Here is a 24,978-nt window from a genome sequence, read left to right as displayed (position 1 = left end):
ATCACATGTAGTTTACCTGGATTCAATACCTATGAATGAATCAATTTATGCACTAGACTCATCTTTAAAGTGCAAACTATGATCACAAAATATTACTATTACAAATGTCAATAACTAAATGACCCTTATAGAAACTATTAAGAAAATAAGAAATACAGCTATGCATAACAGAATATAAGAGATGATGAACATATACCATCATTATTTCCTGCATATCTGCTAATTTTCTATTGTAATTTGTTGGAGAAATGCTGATTTATTTATTCCTTTGAATTTAATTTGCAATGCTGTATGACTTACCCTGTGGGAACCATGTCAACTGGTCTGTCACAAGAAATACAGTGGAAACGCTGGACAAGTTGCCTGGAAGTAAACACAACATTTTCTTAATTTTAAATAATCTGACTGTTCCATGTCAAGTTGAACATGTTATGTTTAAAATTGTTTAATTATGCCAATAGCTATTGTTATGGGCAATAATGAGAGGGATAGTATGCCCTTGGGTAATGCCCCATTTCTCAGACAGTCTGTACCCCTTCACATTGCTCACTGCATAACTACTGCTTATATAATCCATATAGTAATCATGCAAAGTCAAAAGACAAACATTGATGAGAACAGAGATGTCATGTTTACAAAATCTTTTTTCATCTTACATGTCCTTTAAGAAACACAATTATTGTTTGTATGCCAACTAATATTGTCACAGTAGACAATAGTGAAGGTGACTTTCCCTACCAAGAAAGTCAAAGTGAAAATCTGTTTCGTTTTCACTGAAAATTATATCTGTTTTTAAATTATATATGTTTTTAAAAAAGAAAAACTATAAGTCAGTTAGACTGATAGCCATCTGAAGACATACAGATCGATCTCAGTGACTTCAGACTGAATGTAATTTGCTTGTTTTCACTTGGAACACAGGTAGCTTATGATTAAGTAGCTTAAGGATGCAATTATAACCATTTTATCCTAACAAACTGCTCCTCAATATTTCAAATTTACTGATCTGATTTCTCTGTTGACATTATACACTTTTTACTCAAGAAGGAACCTGAATTTTAACACCATTTGCTATAAATGAGGAAATGAAACTCTCGTTTTCTGTTCCAATATTATTATCCTTTCAAATGATGTTCAAAACTACTTTGTCCTTGTTGTTTCCTGGCAAGCTTGAACAACTATGCCAAAGCCACTTGGTACACAAAAGGAAATCAGTAACATTCTCTGTAAGAAATATGTATCACCAAATTCCAATGATTTGACCAATATAGGTGTAAATAACTGTCAAAATAATGCTGACATTCCAATACAAAGTCCCAATGGAGACTCTCATAAAACATTCAGCATGACCTTGAAGAGAAACATTCAGTCATAAAGGTGATGAAATCTTGTAAGATGCAAAATTTGAGAACTGTACAATAACTGTAATCACATAATCAAACCTGTCCTACCAGTCACATGTACTCAGTGGTCACCTGGTCAGAATGGTCATTTTAATTTCCCCCTGTTGTATGGCCACCTGCCTTCCATGGTCAGCTGTAAGGTGCTTTCTAACCAAACAATTGTTTCACCATGCATTATGCAGTCATTGGATCATATCAGCAGTGACCATTCCAATTATTCAAATTATGCTTCTTTTGTTTAATGAGCAAGGCATTGTTTAGATTAAGGCATTTAGTGAAAATCAATATTGCAATGTTTCTTATCTCAACTGTACTTACCATACTCCAGTCACACTCAAAGATGTCAACATGCTGGCTTCAAAAGCAAGGTGGTATTTATCATTACAGGACAAAAACACAGTAAGGTGGCATTTATCATTATAGGACAAAAAGCAATTATTTTTTGGGATAGAGGAAAATGTAGTGGTGTAATTGTAGCAGAAATGGGGGTTGGGAAAACTCAGATCCAAGAGATTATCAAATGTAAGTGAGATATTATGGCCAACTTTGAGAACAATGTTAATCCAGAGTGCAAGAGATCACACACAATTATACCAAATGATAACATTAATTAACTTTTCCGAAAATGGTTCCAGGATGCTACATTCCACAATATCAATGTATCAGGTCCATTAATAATGGAAAAGACACTGAAAAATTTGCTACTTATTTAGGGATATCCACAGAATCTTTCATAGCATCTAATGGATGGCTGAAGTCAATTTGAAGAGGCACAACATCATACTCAAATCCATGTTATGTTGGTGCTTAATATCCTCTGGCATCTTGATGGTACTTCTACCTGAATAAATTAACTTTTTGCTGCACATAGACTGCATTTCATCTTCATTTTTCTACTATTTTCTACCTGTGTGAAATATTTTCAAACTTTTGATTGCTTGTTTTTGTTAAACATTTTGACTTTACCAGCATACCAAACCTATATTCACATTATATATTGCATTCATTTAAATGGAATATTGATTCTGAACTTGTTTACATGACATACATTAAATGAATGGTGTCATAACTCATTAACCCTGCATACCATGTTTACCCCATTTCCGAGCTCTGTAATGTCAACATCTTTTAGGATACACCAAAGCAGTGGTATTATTGAAAAGAGTACAGATGAAGTTGAATAATTATATCAAATAATATTGACTTTCTGCATGCATTAAAAAATAATTTAATAATTTTTGAAACCTAAGTTTTTTCAGGCCTAAAATTAACAGTTTTGGAACCTGAGCTTGTGTCTGGATATTATACTTTTTTGGCCTTTGATCTACATCAGACCAGTCTGAAATGCGCAGAGAGATGAACCTTTGCTAAAAGTAAAATAGTTTTCAGATTTGGAATAAAATGGGGCCACGACACATGCACACAAAAGAAAGAAAAAGCAATTTTCATCCAACTGCACATGCACAGCTGAAAGACCAAATCAAAAATGTCTTTTATACAATTAAGCATCCAGTTACTTGAAAATCTCTCAGAAACATGTGTTTTAGATCCATTCAGAAGTAACCCCAAAAATGTGTTTGCTGCCCCAATACAAGTTCTATACACATGTGACACATGACATCAAGTGTGCAAGTTCTTTACACATATACTGGATACAATTTCTTGATGGCTTGTAGACTTGCAGGCTGTACTCTTGGAGGCCAAAGAATCAAGGGAAATAATCAACTCCTGATCAATTATATACATATACTATATATGTTAACTTTTTAGAAAATGGCCCAAAATATCAACTGAATACAAGCAAACAGTTTATCATCTTTGCAAACCTTACCTTTAATTCTATGACTCTCCCAATATTCAGAAAATCCTTCCATTTTCTTTATCAAAGGAAGTAGAAATTCTCCCCCTAAATTTTCAATTCTAGAAGAGACCCTGTACTGGCAACTAATCATTACACAATTCTAAAACAGCAATCAAACATGGAACCACGAAGCACAGCTGGCATGCTGTTACTGTATCAACATAGTCCCACATGAAGTTATTTCAGAAAGATGTATGCCAAACATTGTTGGACTCTACAAGCAAAAGTATTGTGACTGCTGTATAACAGTTTGTGATGTCCACTGAAACAGAGGACACTGAAAATTTGTTAAAAATATGACACAATCATCAGTCATCTTACTTCCGGATGCCAGCAGCATCATCTTCACCCCATTCCACTGTGCTCTGGTACCTCTTGATCTTTTCATTCAACGCTTTGAGTTGTGCCTCAAGCCATTCCTTCAGTGGGTCAAGCTCTAGGCGATCTAGTTTACCATCAATGTCATTCATAAGCTTGTTGAAGTTCTGTTTCCAATCAGCCTCCTGTACACAGACAAATAAATCTTTGTCAACATACATCTTTCAAAAACTCACTTACATCATAATGATATTTTATAAATGTGCAGCACTTAAATCGGTTGAAAACTCGGGTACTCAAGACAAAGTATCAACTTCTGTCAATTTTTACTATTGAAATATAACATTGCTAATCAACATTAAGGAATCATAACAATTGGTCTATCAATTAAAATTTGTAAACATGATGGTAGCATTACATTCTTGTGTCACAGATGGCATCACTATTTCAGCTTGCTGTACCTGTATATATATATATATATATATATATATATATATATATATATATATATATATATAAAAGCTCTAAGCACTTTACAACATTAGACAACACCTATAAGATAAAAAACATATAATGATATGATTACAAAAACAAACACCATGAAATTAGAAAACATTAAAAAAACATGCTGAGAATATTTAAGGTAGGAAACATTATTAGGTCTTTAAGTTTGTTCTTGCAGTCGAAATAAGTGAGTTTTGTGAGCCCTCTTGAATGTGATCACTGTGTCTTTGTGTCTAAGTTCAGTGGGCAATTCATTCCACGTTGCTGGGCCCTGGTATGCAAAAGAACGCTGTCCATATGACTTTGTTTTCATAGTGTGAATAATGAGTATACGATTGTCAAAAGAGGAGTGTAAGTATCTTGCTGGTGTGTACACATGGGTGAGGTCAGATAGGTATGTTGGACAAGAGTCTGACAGTGAAATGTAGCACAGAGAACAAATTTTGTGTTTGATTCTGGATTGAATGGATAGCCAGTGTAGGGTACAGAGCAGCGTGGAGGTGTGCCCTGATCGTGGTACTCTAAGTATGATCCGACAAGCTGTGTTTTGAAGTTTCTGGAGCAGATATTGAGATGAACCAGACAGAATTGAGTTACAATAGTCCAGTCTTGAAAGTACTAATGAATACACAAGTGTTTTAGTGGCATCAACTGAAAGATATTTGCGAACTGAGCTGATGCATCTCAGCTCAAGATATGCAGCCTTGCATATGTTCATGACATGTTGGTGCAATGTGAGAGTACTGTCCAGAGTAACACCTCAGTTTCGTACTGATTGTGTGAATTTAATATTGGTGTTGCTGATATTTATTGTTTGAGGTAAAAGATGTGAATGAAAAAGTCTTTGTGTTGTGATCAGAATGGCCTCAGTTTTATCATCATTCATCTGCAGCTTGTTACATGTCATCCATGATTTCACATCAGAAATACACCTCTCTACACCTTGGATGGCAGCATCAACTTCAGTTGGGTGGCTAGATTTGTATATTTGGGTGTCATCAGTGTACAATTGGGGAGACACTGGATGATGATCTATGACACTTGAGAGCGACTGAGTGTACAGAATGAAGAGAACAGGTCCAAGAACAGACCCCTGTGGAACACCACAACATAGATCAATTGGGCTGGAGTGTATTCCATTTGCAGATACAATTTGTGTCCTGTTGACCAAGTAGGACTTGAACCACAGTAAGGCTGTATCATGAATGCCAAATACATGCTGGAGACGGTGAAGTAATATATCATGGTCTATTGTGTCAAATGCTGCAGACAAATCAAGGAGGGTGAGGACTGTAATCTTTCCGCTATCCAACGCAGAGAGAATGTCATTAACTACTTTTAGAAGAGTAGTTTCAGTATTGTGGCAAGGGCAATATGCAGATTGTACATTGCTAAAAAGACTGTTTGAATTTAGATGTGATACAAGCTGGGATAGAACAACCTTTACTAAGATTTTTGATATGAATGGGAGATTAGAAACTGGGCAGTAGTTCTTTAAATCGTTATGGTCTAGTGTTGGTTTCTTCAGCAGAGGCTTTACAATGGCAGTTTTGAAAAATGATGGGAATTCCCCTGATGAGAGAGAGGTATTAATAACATCAGTTAGTGAAGGCAATACTGGATGTAAGCACTAAAGCAGCGGTGATGTTGGAATTGGATCAAGTTCACATGACTTTGGTGCACTCTTCATCAGGATTGTACGTATGAAATCCATAGAGATTGGTTCAAATGCTGCTAATGGTTGCCGCTCAAATTCTGTATCCCAACCGTATGGTGGCAATGAGTCAATTGAAATTGTGGTGTCAAGCGTATCTCTAATGGTTTGTACTCTGTCACGGACGAAATTTGCAAACATGTCCGGAAGGTCGACTGGAGAGAAGGTAGTTGGAAGTGGTGTAGATTTGTTCCTTGACATTAGCTTGTTAGTAATCTCGAACAGCTCTTTGCAGCTGGAACTTTCCATGATCTTAGTAGTGTAGTGGGCTGATTTTGCTGCATGGACTATATCTGTGACATTCTTCTTAGCGGCTTCATAGATTTGCTTATGAATAGTCAGTCTGGTGGAAAGCCAGAGCCTCTCAGCTTTGCGGCGGTCTCTTTTATCAGTGTGAAGCTGGTCCCTAACACTGCTATACCATGGAGAACACTTTTGAATTGATACTCTGCACTTGGTAGCTGGGGTATGTTTGTAAGCAATGAATGCAGGCAGTTATCGAGTTGTTCTGCGGTAGGAGGTATGCAAATTGTTAGGTTAGCTTGGATGTTGTGCATTAGTTTGGTTCTATTTATCATACGGAGGTTTCTCTTAGTAGCAGATAAAGGTGGAGGGTTAGGGACTGATACGTCAAGATGGCATATAATGCAGAGGTGATCTGATACAAGATCATATATATACCACTAATTATTTATATTCATATTAGTAAAACATAAGGATCATGTGAATCTAATTACTTTTGCCTGATATTTATTCCCAAAAATTAATGTGTGGCTGTATACTGGTTAAATTCAATATCAAAACATTTAAAAAGATATATTTAATTTTTACTCTGTAACAGAAACAGTAAAATAAACATACACTGCATCAAAAGCATATTTCATAGCCAAAGAAAGAAAAGAAAAATTGATGTGATGCAAAAAGATGTAGAACAATTCATTATACTTATACAAACTATTCAAACTCAAACTTATTTTTTCTTGATTGTAAAAAGTCGGACATTTCTGTTAACACAACATAAATGCCTTCATTTTTTGATTATGGTCAAATTGTTATGACTGCTCTTAAACAGCAAGAGGTACAGCTTAAAGTTAGTAAAATGTTCTCAGAAAATGACCATTGTCAGCACCAGACAGAAATTTACTGATTTTACATATCCCAAATACAGTATATCAATCAAATAAATATAGTCATTTTGAGGCATGTAAGGCATGAAGTACATGGAAAAAGCTTTTTTGACAGAGACTGCATGTGTTCTTACATATCCGGCAAGTTTATCCAGGATTTCTTGAATCAATTTGTCAATCTCACTAGTCTTGCTATCAAACAGGCTGTGATTGACTTTGTTGTCCATGAGACGCTTATCTGCTTTCTGAAAATTAAAAAAAGAACATGTTAATAATGTAAATACTTGATTGATAAGTGGTTAGTGGGATCCTCTAACACAATATTGTACTGTAAGTATTCAAATGATATGTGGTTAGTGGGATCCTCTAACATGTCAATAAGGTATTGTAAATACTCGAATCATATGTGGTCAACATGATCCTCTAACAGGTTAATAATGTACTGTAAATACCAGATTGATAAGTGGTTAGTGTGATCCTCTAACATGTTGATAAGGTATTGTAAATACTCGAATCATATGTGGTCAACATGATCCTCTAACAGGTTAATAATGTACTGTAAATACCAGATATATATGTGGTTAGTGTGATCCTCTAACATGTTGATAAGGTATTGTAAATACTCAAATCATATGTGGTCAACATGATCCTCTAACAGGTTAATAATGTACTGTAAATACCAGATATATATGTGGTTAGTGTGATCCTCTAATAAACTGTTTCATATATGTACAACAATGTTTTTGTATGATATCATCTAAAATTTCAGGATGTCCAAATTTAAATGTCATTGTGAATTTCTGAAACATACTGTTTCATGTTCTTTTCTCAGCAAAATCAAGCAAAAATAAAACTAACACATGCAACAGTCACTATACAAGTTGATGATATATTTTAAATAAATTCTGTCATGGAAAGTTCTTTGAAAACATATTATATCTGAAGAGGTCCAATAAAGTTATGAGCTTTCTCTTAATTACACCAAAGTAAAGTGTAACCAAACAAAGATCTGGTGCTAACAAGATTACAAATTCTACAAGTTCAAAATAAACAAAGGAACCTAAATTTCTCTTGATTGACAGAGAATGCAACTACTGATGCATGTGTAATAGCTCCAGGACCACTCGGAAAGAAAGGAACAGGACTGATAGTCAGCATGTATGGCTTTGAGAGCAACTGGATTGAGAATATACCTAAATAGCATTTTCTTCACTATCTGTTAGAGAAATGACATGCTGATCATGTTCTGTACTTGGCTTATTATCCATGAAATTAATTAATTCCAAGTTATAAAACCGGTATAGATGCTTTTAAATATTGTTGAAATAATAATATTGTTTATTTTCATGGACACATTTACTGGTATGTTGATCTCTCTCCTGCACCCAGGGAAACCACACACTCATCAACATTTACATTCTGTGCAAGTTGGGACCAAAGTAGCTTAAAGTATTCATATCAACTAAGCATCAGAACTTTGCTATAATGCACTCAATAAGTGTGTAATTAACACCAAACCTATAACTTTATATGATGTAAGGAAGGATAGGTCATTTTAATTCTGGCTTTCTATGTCAAAATTCAATAAAATACATGAACAGTCCCTTTAACACAAGAGTCACCTACAAAAATGTGATACTCAAACAAAATCTTCCATAAATTTAGGGTCACAACAAAATACAAAAAATGCAATTTTGTACAAACTTAGCCAAAGTAGGTAGACTTTTTAGAAAAGGATGTTGACGTTTAAAAGAATACTATAGACATTTCTGATTCCCCAAGTTCCAGAGCATATCATTATTATTTCTGGATTTTTTAAAGGTTTTGTAAAGGCCATTATGAGATTTTTCTATTTTTAGCAACAGTAGCCATATTGATAACAGATTCATCTCTTTGCTTGAATGCTTTCTGTCAAATTTAGTCCATTTTTTTCTGTTTTTAAAATTTATTATATATTCTCCCAAAGAATTTTTTTTATTCTTCATGCAAAAACCAAGCAAAAATGTGAACTATATCATAAAATACAAAGCTTCAAATTCATGGCATGTGGGGGCCCCGAGTGGCCGAGTGGTCTAAAGCGCTCTCCGTTACGGATCACTGCCATCTCACCTCTGTCTGCGTGGGTTCGAGTCTCAGATTCGGCTAATGTGGGTATGTGAGAAAGCTTGCCGGTAGCTTCTCGTGGGTCGTGGTTCTTTCTGGGGTTTTCCTGGGTTCTTCCTCCACCATTAATACTGGCCGCCATGTATAGCCTATCGTGTGCTGAAAAATGGCGTTAAACCCTACAACAACAACAACAACAACATGGCATGTGATTTTCAAGAAGACATTTTAAAGTTTTTGTCAGCATCAAAAAACAGCTAATCCCACCACACAATGATTTCACATGCAACTTTTCACTGTATCACATTTGTAATTGGAGATGGCTTTTGAAAGAAAGAAGAGCAGTGTAAAAATTTAATTATTTTCAGTAATATTTTAGTTAAGGTAGCATATGAGTAAGCATGTTTAGATAAGAGAAAGAAAGCCATGGCCCACATGTTAAGCTCATGCTACAAAGTCACTGGGTTAAAAAAATACATTGATGATAATAAGACATTGTTTCCTAATGAGACATCCAAAGTATTACAGAACCCATGATGGGCTTAATGAAGCAAACCTCAGCAAAAATGTCGACTATTATGATGTTGTTGGATGGAAGCTACTGACTGACACAGGCTTCATAAAAAAATTAGGAAACCTATCTTTAAAAATTGAGCTGATCTTTTACAATAAGATATGATGATACAAATGCGGATTATTGAAAGAATGGTGATAATCTGTAAAGTAAATCTAATCACCATGTCCAGTTCTCTCTGCGTGACCTCTTTGTCTGCCTTTTCTTCTTGAAGGCGTTTGCAGAAGGCTAGCAGATTCTGCAAAATAAAAAATAAAAAATGTAAATAAAATAAATTAAATTAAAAGAGAACTAAAACAAGCTTAAAACACCCAAGTGGATCTGAGATCACTCACCAGGCTGACATCTATTCAAAAACCAAATTCAATGCATGATGGCCAAGAAAGCTAAGTTAGTATGATGCTTTCTGACATTTAAAGGTTTTTTACATTTTTTAGTATTAAGATGGCAGATCTGAATCATTTGTTCAATTTGAAATGGCCAAATGCTTTTTGTGTTGACAAGTTTTCTGAGGAGAATTTGTTTCAAGGTCCAGTTGTTAGCAACAATTGTCTTATTCAACAGTGGATCAGTATCATTTCAAAACTGAAAGGCCATTTTACCCAAATGCTGTGTCAAAATTGGTCAGTTTCTGATGAGTAGTTTTTGAGAAGTCATTGCAATTTAGTTTAAATATTAACAGCCAATTCTGACAGCACATTGGAATCTTCTGCATAAACCTGGAAGTCCTTTCCAGGATGCTTTTTATCAAATCTGGACAAATACAGTTCAGCAGTTTTGAAGGAGTAATTTGCAGATTTTTCTGCTTTTATTAACAACTGCTTTTTTTAAAACAGCAGATTGGCATCCTTTGCATACATTTTAATGGCATTATGCTAGAATGCTTTTTGTGAAATATAGTCAAATGTTTTCCTTCAGTTTATAAGAAGTGATGTAAGTTTTTTTTTTGTATGACAAGATAATATAGCATTAAATTAAAAGGCCTGTATGACAAGATACTACAGAATTAAATTGAAATGCCTGTATGAAAAGATACTATAGCATTAATTTGAAATGCCTGAATGAAAAGATATAGTATTAAATTGAAATGCCTGTATGACAAGATACTAAAGCATTAAACTGAAAGGCCTGAATGACAAGATACTAAAACATTAAACTGAAATGCCTGTATGACAATATACTAAAGCATTAAATTGAAAGGCCTGAATGACAATATACTATAGCATTAAATTGAAAGGCCTGAATGACAAGATACTAAAACATTAAACTGAAATGCCTGTATGACAAGATACTAAAGCATTAAATTGAAAGGCCTGAATGACAAGATACTATAGCATTAAATTGAAAGGCCTGAATGACAAGATACTAAAACATTAAACTGAAAGGCCTGAATGACAAGATACTAAAACATTAAACTGAAATGCCTGTATGACAAGATACTAAAGAATTAAACTGAAAGCCCTGAATGACAAGATACTAAAACATTAAACTGAAAGGCCTGTATGACAAGATACTAATGCATTGAACTGAAAGGCCTGAATGACAAAATACTAAAACATTAAACTGAAATGCCTGTATAACAAGATACTAAAACATTAAACTGAAAGGCCTGAATGACAAGATACTAAAGCATTAAACTGAAAGGCCTGAATGACAAGATAATATAGCATTAAACTGAAAGACCTGTATTACAAGATACTATAGCATTAAATTGAAAGGCCTGTATAACAAGATAATATAGCATTAAATTTAAAGGCCTGAATGACAAGATACTAAAACATTAAACTGAAAGGCCTGAATAACAAGATACTAAAACATTAAACTGAAATGCCTGTATGACAAGATACTAAAACATTAAACTGAAATGCCTGTATGACAAGATACTATCAAGTTTGGCTGAAACTGGTCCAGTGGCTGATAAAAGCAACTGTTGACAGACAACTGATGACATCACAACAATAAAAACACAATGCAAGACCATACCATCAACTTACTTAGCCAACTGCAGGTGGCCAATAAATCTGGTTCAGTAGAATGAATTTTGTTGAAATTACTTCTATACTGTTGACTGCATATGTTACAAAACAATTGTTTCAAGGTTACTCTAGTTTCTGCATATTTATCAATATATGACTGCACATCTGCTTCATTTGATTCAAACTGAACGGTCTTTATACCTGGATACTTTTGAGTCAAAGTTGGCTGAATTCTGTTCAGTATTTGTTTTAGATACATACAGACGATCACTGTTTTTCTCATTTCCACAGCCACATCAGAAGGGCATCATTTGTATAAATATGAAAGGTGTTAAAACTAAGGTGCTTTCTGTCAAATTTGGTCAAATTCTGTTAAGCAGTTATTACAAGCCCTTCATGCAAGAATAATTTTTGGAAAAGTTTATCAAACTCTGTTCAGAGGTTTTTGAGAATATGTCCTTAAAAGGATTTTTCCATTTTTAGTCTAATGGCAGATTGACTACATTTGTAGAACTGGAAAGACCTTTATGCCAGGATGCTTGCCAAAATGTTTCATCAAATTCCAAGATGCAGTTTTTTTCAGAAAAAAAGTCATTTAAATTGTTTCTGTTGTATGTAGTGGTGGCCATATTTTGTAGTTGATCATTATTTGCACATTCCTGAATCCCTCTATGCCAGGATGCATTCTTTCAATTTAGTCAAATCCTAATGAGTGGTTTTTGTGAAGAAATCACTTCAAGTTTTTTTCTTCTTTTTAGTATCAGATGCCATATCTGATGCCAAATTGCACCATTTGTATCAATTTGAAATGGCCCATGCCAGGTTGTCTTCTGTCAAATTTGGTGAAATTCTGCTTAGGAGTTTTGGAAAAGAATGCATTTAATGGCAGCCATATTTGATGGTAGATTGGCATCATTTGTACAAATCTGGAAGGTCTTTATGCCAGGATGGTCTGATCTAAGTTTGTTTAAAATTAGTCAGGTGGTTTTTAAGAAGATGAATATAGCAATTGCTAGAGGGATGAACACCCATCCTATGAACTCATCTTTCCTCTAAGCAACTCCAACAACCACCACTTTTGAAGAAGTAAACATTTTGATTTTATGTATTTTCATAAGTAAATCTACTTGGGGCATGCATACACATACTACTATCATAATTCAAGGGTAAGCAGAACCTCAAGACTGGATAATATGGACATCACCTACAATGAAATACTGTGCTTTATTAAATGATTTTACTGTATCATATATATGCATACATTTATACATACATATATAAAAGTTTCAAAATAACTTTGCTCATTGAAGGTTTACATTTTGTTATTAGATTTTTTTCATGAAATCTGTATGCATTTTAACCTTTGGGAATTACAACGAACCCTCCAGAATTACCTCAAGTTCTTTTACTCTCTCTCTGTTCTCATCTACGAGGTCTGATGTTGTACCATGCAATTTTTCCAACTCTGCCTGTAGTTTAAGAATGGCCTGCTGGGCTCGACTGAGAGCTTCACTGTCCTATTTGTCAAGATTAACAGATATATTAGCAATTATATATGCTGAATGTATAAAACAATCCAAACAGCATAATGAGGTGATAATGAAGATCAATTACTCAGACAATCTATCAAATACTGAAAATTTGTAATTATTTCTATTAAAATTAAATTGATTATTATTTTCTATGACCGGTACTGTTTTATATTTACAATAAGCACATAACATCTCAATCACATTTCAATAAAGTGAATAAGAATATATTTTCAAACATTTTATTAAAAAAATTATTCATTACATATAAAAAAATTACTCTAAATATGAGGTAATTACTTTCTTATTCAACTAAGATACAATGAATTATTGATGTTTGCTTTATTTAAGCATGATTATTGAAATAATTTTTATTTTAACTTTCACATGTTTATAAAAAGATTCCAAATTAACTGCATGATGGCATCTTTGTAATTCATTTATATATATTAATACACAAAATCTTTATAAATTTAAACTCGTTGCTTGAATATTAAAGTAGCAACAATGTGAGATGTAGCCTGAAAATAGGATATCCAATGCATAATGAAAAGTCAGAATAGATACTGAAAGTCTGAAAAACAAAACAGAATAAAAGCACATCATGCAAGCAAAGCTAACAGTACAACTGATAGAAGAAGAATACAATGTTCTCAAAACATGCAAGCTGATAAAGTACAGTGAAAATAAACAGAAATATTCTCTCATACACTGTATGAACTATTTATAATTAAAAGAATAAATCAAAAGTAACTGAATTTTAGGCTATCTACGAAAATATTACAGCTTCAAATGGATGTATTACTGTAAATCAATGAAATCTTTTGAAATGCATGTTCTCAAAATCAGCAACACTTTATTGCAAAAAAAAACTACCAGGTATCATAAAACTGAAATATTAATTTAAATGTCATATATTTTGTACCTTCCATCAATATAAATCCAACAGGAATAACTTTTTTAAAATTTTAATTTGATTTATAGCATATACTCAATTATGGGTCAGATCCGATTGAAAATTTCAGACTAGATCTGCCAGTGCTTAATATGCTGGGAGATCTAGGTCTATATAATTTGTTAGGAGTAATTAGAAGAATAAGTAAAATAGGTCTTTATCTGCTAGTGCATTATCTGATGGCAAATATTTTGTTTGCATTTGGACTTCACTTATAAGTATATGGTAGCTATCTGCATCACTACATCATATTATGTAATATAAAGCTGGACAAGTGAATTTAAGAACACTATTTGATGGAATATCTACCCTGTGCACTTTGTTATTTATGTAAATCTCATCAGGTTAAAGCTATCTGTAATAGTGTAAATCACTGATTTTTGTTTTTAAAAGTCACATTGTGTGCATGTTCGGTGGCCTAGTAGTTACAGCGTCTGCCTCAGATGCAGGAGGTTGTGGGTTCGATCCCCGTCAAAGTCATATCAAAGACTTACAAAAACTATATTAACAGCTGCCTCGCTTGGCGCTCAGCATTTAACAGTTAGTTTTCGGACTGGTCAGACTGGTGTCAGGATAATGTGACTGGGTGGGACATCATGTTACGTGTCTGCAGTATGATGCCCCAGTGCTAGATATCACCATAAACGTTCACATTGCAGAAATCATAGTGATATGACTGAAAAATTGTTAAAGCTACGTCAAAAGTCCAAATCACACACACACACTCTCATGTGCATGTTTATACAAATCGTTAGATCCCTTTGGCTATATGGTGAGCTTTTCAATTTGATGGTGTATTTTCTCTCCACACATTGGTAATGCCCAATAAATTACATAATTTTCCATTTCTGAGATTGAATGACATTCAAAATTATGCTGGATGAACAAGTATGCATGAAATTAACCAAATTCCAAGATTTGTGGTGTTCTAGGTTGGCTTCAACAACATTTTGTCTCCTGGTCATTCTTTATAAGTAATTTTATTGGGGTTGTGGTGTGGAGGGGGTGCTTATTAAGGCAGGTGTGACGTCAAATATAGCATTTTTACTTTGCAGATCAACATAATACTTGTATAGTTTGCAAATAAAGAACAATTTTAGATCAAGCCTTGACTGTATTGACAACATGGCAGCTTCAAAATGAAAATAAACAAATGTACTTTATATATGTGTAATACAAAAAAAACTGATAATTTAAAATAAAACATGATGGGAAAATAAAACAGTTTCCGCTGAAACAAGTTTTCAGGACTCCAAATTAAGGACTTTAATCATATGTTTTTATATGTCAAGACTTAGCTTAATTTCTTTATGAAGAATACAAATGCTTCAGTGTGGTCACATACTATTTTCTACTTTTTCATGCGGATCAAAGTTTGTTCGCATTACAACCAAGTCTTCTGCTGTTCTTATTTCTCCTATTCAACCATGAAAATCAATATAGAAAATCTGTTTATACCATTCAGTATTCAATATTTTCATAAAATGGGGTACATCTGAGTATGGTCTTGTATTAGTATTACTGAATATAATAAACCATCACACCTTCAAGGTCTTATATAATACTGTTAAAAATATTTGAAAGAAAATTTAACCAACTTCTGCTTTCAGATCTGCTTGAAAGAAAAGCCTCATGTCTAGAATCTACAAATAATCAAATATATTTTAAATTTAAAATGTCATTTTCATTTCAACTGAGCCTGATAAGAAGCTTCCAAACAAATTTCTAAAAGTGATGAAATTTATGCTGTTCTTGTCGTGCATGGAACAAATGTCCTTCAAAATAATGATGAGCTAAATAAACATAAATGCAATCGTAAAAACTTTGACATCTGGGACTTGGCACATTTAAAATTGACACTGACATATGGAATTTGGCACATTTAAAATTGACATTGACATATGGGACTTGGCACATTTAAAATTGACATTGATATATGGGACCTGGCACATTTAAAATTGACATTGACACCTGGGACTTGGCACATTTAAAAGATGCTGATGTTAGTCTTTGATTTCAATAAAATATTTATAAGAAGTTGGCCATGGTCGGATGTTGCACCTGTGCCCAATCTTTGATAATGTGGGCATTAATTTAGCAAAACAAGACTTATAAAATAACAACTTTAACAATGAAGTTTTAGAAAATGTCATTGCCATGTCTAGCTTCTGCCATTAAATAACCTGACAAATGCTGTGAAAATAATAAATTAACTCCTCCTCTTGATCATTGCTGACATAAAAACTTACAAAACCTCCATCAAATATAAGGGATAGTATATATTTTCTAATTAACATGAGTGAATGGTTTAATGGTTATTTTTGAAAGATGAAACCAGTGGTATGATAATCTCAAAAGACTAATGTGACCTTGACAACAGACCTACAGTTGACCTGCTTAAATCAACTTTCAATGAAAGCAGATGCAACATTAAAATGAACATTTATATGATGCTGCCATTTTGTGAATATATCAAGGATCTGTTTTGGAAGACTGCTTGGCCATTACAGATTTGATTGTGATTTCTATGTGAACTAGAACAAAAAAATAAACAAGAATCTGAACAAACAAGGAGAATTGGAACAAAAGGCACCATAATCCTTCTGGTTTCTCCTATATCACTACTGCTTTCAGCTTCACTTCTACTGTCAAAGCCACTTTCACTGCCATGCATCCATACACTTGGTGTGGCTTTTTTGAAACTTTCTCTAATGTACTTCAATTCATTGGTTTTGTCGATTTGTCCAGAATCATATCTAGGCTTCAGAGCATCTGGAATAGTCACTACTGTGCTCTCAGTGACTGGCCTGGTATCATCTATTGTGGTATTTTTGGCACTGTCAGGTCTCAAGTGAATCGCTGTCATACTATCAATACTTGGTTTTTGTTGAATCATTGTAACACTGTCAGTACTAGGCTTTTGTTGAACCATTGTAACACTGTCAATACTAGGTTTATGTTGAACCATTGTAACACTGTCAATACTAGGTTTTCGTTGAACCATTGTAACACTGTCAATACTAGGTTTTCGTTGAACCACTGTAGCACTGTCAATACTAGGTTTTCGTTGAACCACTGTAGCACTGTCAATACTAGGTTTCAGAAACCCAGTTATGGAAGTCACTTTGTCCTCATTTGTAGTGGATTGTACCAAACCTGTGGTGGATGTTTCTATGCTCTCACCTTCAGGTTTTGCCATACCTGTTATGGATATTGGTCTTGGTAACTGCTATGTACAATAACAGAATAAAGAGAAAAAAAAGCATGTTGACAACTGGTACAAATGAAGCAACATAAAGATCAGATTGACTTAATAGCAAAAGATGCAGTGGAGGAAGTCAGGTATAAACAATGGAAGAAACGTTACAGAATGTATGTCTTGAAACATGCATGTAAACATGACTAGAAATACATGGGCTTTAAATTCACCAATGAAATTGTTTTCTATGAGATGTCAAAAGTCTTTTGATTTTGGAGGCAGTGCCATAAAGAAAGAAACCACAACCAAAATTGTATAATTTCATAATTACCTAAAATTGCTATAACTAGGTCCCAAATTTCACCAACAAGTTTAATGTTTAATACCAGACATATAACATGTCAAACTCAAATTGGGCTTAAATTTCATCAAATTGGACTATTTGTTTCCAGAATGAAGCCTCATGAATATAATTTTTTTGTTAGTGAATTCCAGTTAAATCATCAGTATATACACTATGTGATTTGATGTGATCTTGTATTCAAGTCATCCACAAATTTAGTGATAATACATGATGGAGAATTGAACATTTTGTGCAGAAACCATTTTTTTCCTTTGTCAGTGACCTTGATTTTTAACCTTTTGATGCCCCCCACCCTCATATCACTAGACTTCTTCCTTATGAAAAGTGTGAGCTATCCACAAAGTTTGGTCCTGGTCTGTGATGTATTACTAATGTCATTGTTATCATTGTCATTTTTCCTCTTTCAGCCACAGCGAGATTTGATTCTGACCCCAAAATCAACTGGCTTATTCCTTACCCAAAGCACACAGTCTGCTCAAGGTGTGTGATGCAAAACTAATTTCAATGTGCAGAAAAACATTTTCTTGCTTCAGTCATAATGACCTTGACTTAATTAACCCCAAAATGCTCAGGCAATCAACAAAGTTAGGTCTTATGTCTGTATTGTTTCTTTACCAGTTACAGTTGCATTCCTCCAATGCATCTTACCTCAATATATTACATTATCTGGTAGATTTAATTCAAACATGAATGTTAAAGAATTAAAAAAATTAACAAACCAAATCTGATGTCCCAACTGTTCTGGCACGAAACAGAGCAAACTCAACCCCTTTTGCCATCTGTCTCAGCTGATGATCAATGACAAACACTTTCTCCCGAACCCCATGAAGCTGTTCGTTAAGGATACTGGCAAGATCCCTGATTTTCTGATTGGTAGGATTCAAGACACCAGGGTCAGAAGGGGACTGGGCATCAATAGCTTTCATACCCTCCTCCATAATTGTTACCAGGTTCAAATTCTCCAATTTTGATTCTTCCTTCTTTAAGTCCTCTTTACTCTTCTCGCTATTGATCTTGCCAAGAACTGAACTCAGGCTAGGAGTTAAAGTGGCCAAATACTCTTGAACTTCTAGCTCCATCTTACCCAACCAGCTGGGTACGTTTTCCACATCAGGTTGCCATTGAAAATTATTGATACTTACAAAATCATTTTTTAGTGCCTTAAGACCTTCTTCAACAAATTTCAGCCTCTTTTCAAAATCTTCAATATCTGTTGGGAATGACTCAACAGAACTGGAAGGAGCAGATTTTACAGTTTCAAAACCTGACGAGAATGTTTTAACAGGAATGGAAGGCACATGTTTAAGGTCTTCAAAACTTGATGAGAATGGTTTGAGAGGCATGGAAGGCACAGATTTAATAACTTCAGAACCTGATGGAAATGGCTTGACAGGAACAGGAGGCACAGATTTAACAACTTCAGAACCTGATGGAAATGGCTTGACAGGAACAGGAGGCACAGATTTAACAATTTCTGAACCTGATGGGAATGTCTTCACAGGAACAGGAGGCACTGATGTAATGATTTCAGAACCTGATGGGAATGTCTTCACAGGAACAGGAGGCACTGATTTAATGACTTCAAAACCTGATGACAATGTCTTGTCAGGAACAGAAGGCACAGATTTGATGGCTTCAATACCTGATGGGACTGTCGTAACAGGAACGGGAGGCACAGATTTAATGGCTTCGAAACCTGATGGGACTGTTGTAACAGGAATGGGAGGCACAGATTTAATGGCTTCAAAACTTGATGCAGCTGTTGTAACAGGAATGGGAGGCACATATTTATTGGCTTCAAAACCTGATGTGACTGTTGTAACATTAATGGGAAGCACAGATTTAATGGCTTCAAAACCTGATGGGATCAACTCAACAGGAGTTGCAGGCAAAGATTTTCTTATTGCTATTTGAGAGACGACATGTGCAGGAGTCTGAGGATGAGGTGCAGGAGGAAAGGAAGAATCATAAAATGCATCAGATGTTTGCTAGAAAGACAAAGAAAAGAAAGGAAGAAAAAGAATATTAGTATACAGATATTAGAAATACTGAGAATGTGGATATGCTAGATGAAAGTATGACAATGGAAAAACGCTGTATTCTTGAGTTCAGCTGTTGCATATATTTTGTGGTATATGTAATTAAACTACTACGTTTTATAAAAGTACAGAATTCAGATATTCTGCATTGATTGAAGAAAAAGATAAAAAGTTCATCATGTTAAACATTGGCAATTTAAGTTCAACAATATCATGAAGAACAAGAATACAACAGATTGTTATGTCTCACCAGCTCCACCAAGACATAATGCAAAACACATCACAAAACTGATGTAGCAAGAAATGTGGATCACCATACCATGATCTACTTACTATAGCCTGAATGAGTAGTACCTTGACAAGATGAGTACATCAGCAAGTTTCATGACTATACAAGTTCATACACCTAAATTAATCTTGAAACATAGGTCAGTATGACCTACTTTTGTCCATGGTGAGTAGTGTCCTTCAAAAACATTCCTGTAAAGTTGCATGTCTGTACATACAATAGCTTACAAGAAACTGACATAAATGCAAGACTTTAACCATCTGTGTGCAAAAAATTAGGTCACAGTGATCTACATTTGCCTATGGTAAGTAGTGCAGTTAAAGATGAATAAATTGTCAAATTTGACTGTAGATACAACAAAATGAACTAAATGCTAAATCTTAATGCAACACAACTGTGTCAAAGAAACTAAGCTAAATGCAAACATGTAATCAATGGTGCATAAAATAGGTCACTGTGGTTTACTTTTGTCCATGATAAACGGTACCTTTCAAACTGAATATAACCATTAAATTTCATGACTGTACATACAACAGTGTCACAGAAACTGAACCAAATGCAAAGTCTTAATGGTGACAACTATTTCAAAAGTACCAATGACATGTCTGAAAAGTGATTCCAATGTCCTGACCTTGACCAATTATTTTGGAAATAAATGTATTTACTATAATGTGAATGAAATGTTCAGGACAAATTTGCTTAAGTCAGGAATAACAGTGGTCCCTCTGTTATGAGGCCATCATTCTGCAATGAAATGATGTCTTTATAAGATGTGTGTTGTTAAGATGGACCAGTGGTAAGCAAGAATTCATGCTGTGGCATAATCCAAAACCATGAAAAGTTACTAGAGAATGAAAAGTAAGTTACTGCTACCTACTTTGGTCCATGGTGAGTAGTACCTTCCAAAATGAATACACTCACCAAGTTTCATGACTTTATATAAAACAGTGTCAACAAAAAACTGAGCTGATGCAAATATTTAATGTAAAAGTAGGTTACTACTTTTGCCGATGAATGTAATGTAGTTTTATGGCTATACAATCAATGGTGTCGCAGAAACTGCCCTAAATGTAAAATGTGTGCTTATAATTAGAATGCAAAAAGTAAGCCATGGTCACGTACATTTGGTATGGTGAAGTAATACTCCTCAGGATCTATGCACTTAAAATGTTTCATGACTGTGCAAACAACAGGCATATGAGAAACTGACCGAATTACAAAGGTGTAATTTGGTAATGCCTATTCTGCATCACTGATGATGTTGCCACTGTCACCACCATGGGGATGGTATAAGCTCTTCTGCATGTTTGTAGGGGCCAGTTAAACATGCAATACCATGGTGGGTGGCCTCTCACTCTCTCTGTCTCTCTCTCTCTTCTCTCTCTCTGTACCTTGTTTTGTACTGGGTTAAAGCCTAGCTATTAACAGTGTAATTTAGTCCCCACAAAAATCCTGAAAGCACAAAGATTGATAGGTCATTGCTATCCAAATCCCCAAAGCACAAAGACTGATATGTCATAGCTATCCAAATCCCCAAAGCACAAAGACTGATAGGTCATAGCTATCAAAATCCCCAAAGCACATAGAATCATAGGTAAGAGCTATTAAAATTCTACAAATATTGTTTCTTCTACCAAGACTCTACATTCTAGATGGTGTAGGAGTTTTACCTCATTTCCTGAATCCTGAAATAATTTCAAATAATTTGGTAAATGGCATCATTTGATGCTAATAAAAATATCTAAAGATTTGCTCACATCTACCCATGCAACATTGAAATACCAGATCCCCAAAAAATTAAAAGAGCAGTCACAAAGGATGGAAATTCCTTCACCAAAAGTCAGTACAAGATGATCCTTAAACCAAAAATATCAGCGCTATGTGGTCATAAGAGAAGTCTGAAGATCCATCAAATGGAGGAATAAAATGCATGATAAGAAGTCTGATAAAAAATTGCAGCTCTTACGTTTTATCCCCAAATATATAAATAAATAAACATGTGAGATTCGACATGAAAGTTACTTTTGTGCAAAAATAAGATCCAAAGATTGATAGAAGCAGTAATGATTTATAACATAGCCAGAGGGAATCAGATCTGAGACCAATCAAAACCTTGCCTATCAAGCAACAGATTTGTCACATACCAAATGTTGTCAGTTTATAATTTTCTTACTATCTGAGACTCACTTATAGTCATCTAATTGCAAACTGCACAGACCAAGATCTGCTGTGCATAATGTACCAGCAGATCTGGGTCAATGCAGTTTGTTAGGAGTAATCAGCAGAACAAACAACATAGATACTGATCAGCTAGTGCATGACGTGACAGAAGATCTGGGTCTATGCTGTCTGCATTTGGTCTCAACCTATGAGAGAGAATACATGGTGCATAATAAAAGAAAGTTAATCATTTTGGCTTATTAACCAGTTCATATTCTAATCTGAAGAAGAGGAAAGGCTTTGAACTACATCAAAAAGAGAGCCATAGCACCATAAAGTAAACAGCCAGATATCTTATTTAATTGTTGACATCTTGGATACAGGTAACCAAGGGATACTGATTAGAACAATCAACAAACAATTTAAGCAGAACCAAGGGAAATACTTTCTATATTATTACAAATATAAAAAAACAACCCAGGAAATAGACAATAAAGAGAACAGAAAATCAATCTAGTGCAATGTATGAAAGAAAGGCATGGGAATGCCAAGAAAGAACACTTGAATATATCTATGCAATTATAAATACATTCCATGAGAGACCAAATACAAGTTAAAAGAATGTGCAACATAGCACTTTAATCCTTAACATGAAAGAGACAGAAATAATAACCCAGAGCAAGCCATGCAGGGGGTAGAAACATTTTCAAAAAGGATGGTTTTGCCAGCTAGACAACCAAACTGAAAAATCTGGTCACCTAACACAGACATGTGAAGGACCAAAAAGACGTGCTAATTAATTACTCAATTATTCAAAATTTAGCATTGCATATTACGTGAAAATTATTACAAAGATATCAATTTTTCAAGTCATTTCATTTAGTGAGTATCACTGATTTGCATCATGGTAAACTGTAATATGCTTATTGTAAATAACTGCCAACAAAAGCTGGTTGTCCAGTTTTAAATTTTATGTTGTCCAATGTTCTAGGGCAACTGATTTATTATTGTCCAAGGCTACTAGGCAAAGAATTTTTCATTGTCACAGGCTACTGGGCAATCGATTTGTCATTGTTCCAGGTTGCTGGGCAATGAATTTTTCTACCATTGCCATGGGAAGATAAAGAATATAAATTATGCAGACAGAATCTCAGAATGATAATAGCTATAAGAATCTAAACCATGGATTAAAAAACTGACCACTCCACACCTTGCGACATAATATCAAACTTTCCATCTCAGGTTCTAACTCAATTAAAACTTGACCCCCAAACCATCATTATGCCATAGAAATACTCCTAAGAAACAATGCAAACTTGGCTAAGAAATAAAATACAAAGAAATATGAATGCTGGATCATACTGTTCAGGCAAAAAAAGTCCAACTCTATTGTGTATTTGAGTCAATGAGGTAGGCCTGCTGAATTTTAGATTGATGCCAAAGAAAGAGCATAGATGCTAAGTTCAGAGACCTGAAAATGTGGCAGAAAATTATTTATTCATTAAGCTACGAACATATGCTTTTACAGTTTGAATGAGCTATTATCTATAAGATAGAAAATGGGAAACTCCAACACCATTTCTATCAAAGTATTAAAATTAATCATGCATTGAAATAAGAATGTTGATTAGATCGAAGCCACTAAGTATGTATTTATTCTAAAACTAGTAATCCATTCATATATTGGTACTAAGCAGTTAATAGGAGTTAAAAGAAGTAAGAATAAGTATTAAAAATGCATCTGATTATATGGCATGCAATAGATAACTACTATATTCAAGATGCAAATGTAATTCATGACCCTTGCAGTGCATATTTTCTACATATGACAGCTTTTCTTCATTTTTTTTTCATGAAAAGTACCTCATTGTGCATTGATTGGATAGTTCAAGTGTGACATGTGGAAAAATTACCAATGGGAAACTACTAATACTTTCATGTGTCAGTATTGGGATCAAGCCTCAGACTGCAGAGATGCAAAGCAAGTTGTATTAACCACTGCAGTTTCTGGACTCCTTTATATATCTTATTCTGAAAGTCTTTAAAATCATCAAAAATACTCACAGATACCAGTCTACCTATGTAAAAAATGCAAAGAGCATAGATCCCAATCTGCCATCACAGAATTCTCCAGCACAACAAGGTCTAATCCATTATTTCTTCTTACAACTTTAACCCAATAGCACAGACCTGGATCTAACTGTGAATTGTGTGAAAACAGATCTGAATCTAGCAATCTGCTGGGAATTATGCATCAAGTCATAAAGAAAGCAGACTTGATAGTATAAATTGGAGCAGATTTCATTTTTAGCTCACTGCTAAATCTAACAATATTTCTGCACTGCTAGGGTTTGGTTACAAGTGAATATTTTCTATCATTACTAAGCCAAGATAGGAATTATTTTAGCAAAGGTTTAGTTACACAAAAGAAAAAAAAAAACATTCCATGCTCTTGTAATTTCATGCTCTTTGTTTGCCCTCTCATGGAAAAAATGTTAAACATCACATGTTTTTATTTGGCAAGTTTTATTTGCATGGAAAGTAAAAATTTAAAAAAAACCTTGTAGTTTATGCAGTTCCTTGCATGAAATTTTGAAAATGAAGGTCAGATTTAAATAAATGATGCTTTATTATTTATATATAAATGGAAATTCTTGCCTTTGAAGAGCATTATTGACTACACAAGTCACATTTATTTAATAATAAATTATGATCAAATTTGTTTGGCTTTATAAAGAATGTGTAATCAACCCCTGAAAGAATAAGCAAAGAGTTGATATGTTAAGGTTTGAAACAACTCGATTCTCATAATTGCATCATCAATATCCAATCATTTCATTAATAGTACAAACCCTGTAGGGCC

General features: G+C 34.2%; 1 protein-coding gene across 3 annotated transcripts in view; it reads right to left on the bottom strand.

Annotated features, from left to right (window-relative positions):
- The window catches only part of LOC149802896 (uncharacterized), a 138,331-nt gene that overhangs the window by 47,748 nt on the left and 65,605 nt on the right, over nucleotides 1–24,978 (bottom strand). For 2 of the 3 annotated variants that reach the window (XM_089952383.1, XM_089952384.1), the window contains exons 8-13: nucleotides 16,658–17,293; nucleotides 12,975–13,097; nucleotides 9,768–9,842; nucleotides 7,062–7,172; nucleotides 3,586–3,767; nucleotides 301–363 (exon numbers count right to left, since the gene is read on the bottom strand). In XM_089952383.1, the coding sequence (XP_089808509.1) occupies nucleotides 301–363; nucleotides 3,586–3,767; nucleotides 7,062–7,172; nucleotides 9,768–9,842; nucleotides 12,975–13,097; nucleotides 16,658–17,293 (1,190 nt within the window). The remainder of the gene's footprint in view (nucleotides 1–300; nucleotides 364–3,585; nucleotides 3,768–7,061; nucleotides 7,173–9,767; nucleotides 9,843–12,974; nucleotides 13,098–16,657; nucleotides 17,294–24,978) is intronic. The other variant, XM_089952385.1, reaches the window with a different exon arrangement.

The sequence above is a fragment of the Sinohyriopsis cumingii genome, chromosome 3, assembly GCF_028554795.1.
Source record: "Sinohyriopsis cumingii isolate HCF-2022 chromosome 3, ASM2855479v2, whole genome shotgun sequence".
Lineage (NCBI taxonomy): Eukaryota > Metazoa > Mollusca > Bivalvia > Unionida > Unionidae > Sinohyriopsis > Sinohyriopsis cumingii.
Note: the sequence above shows the minus strand (reverse complement) of the source record. Positions and strands in the feature narration are given on the sequence as shown.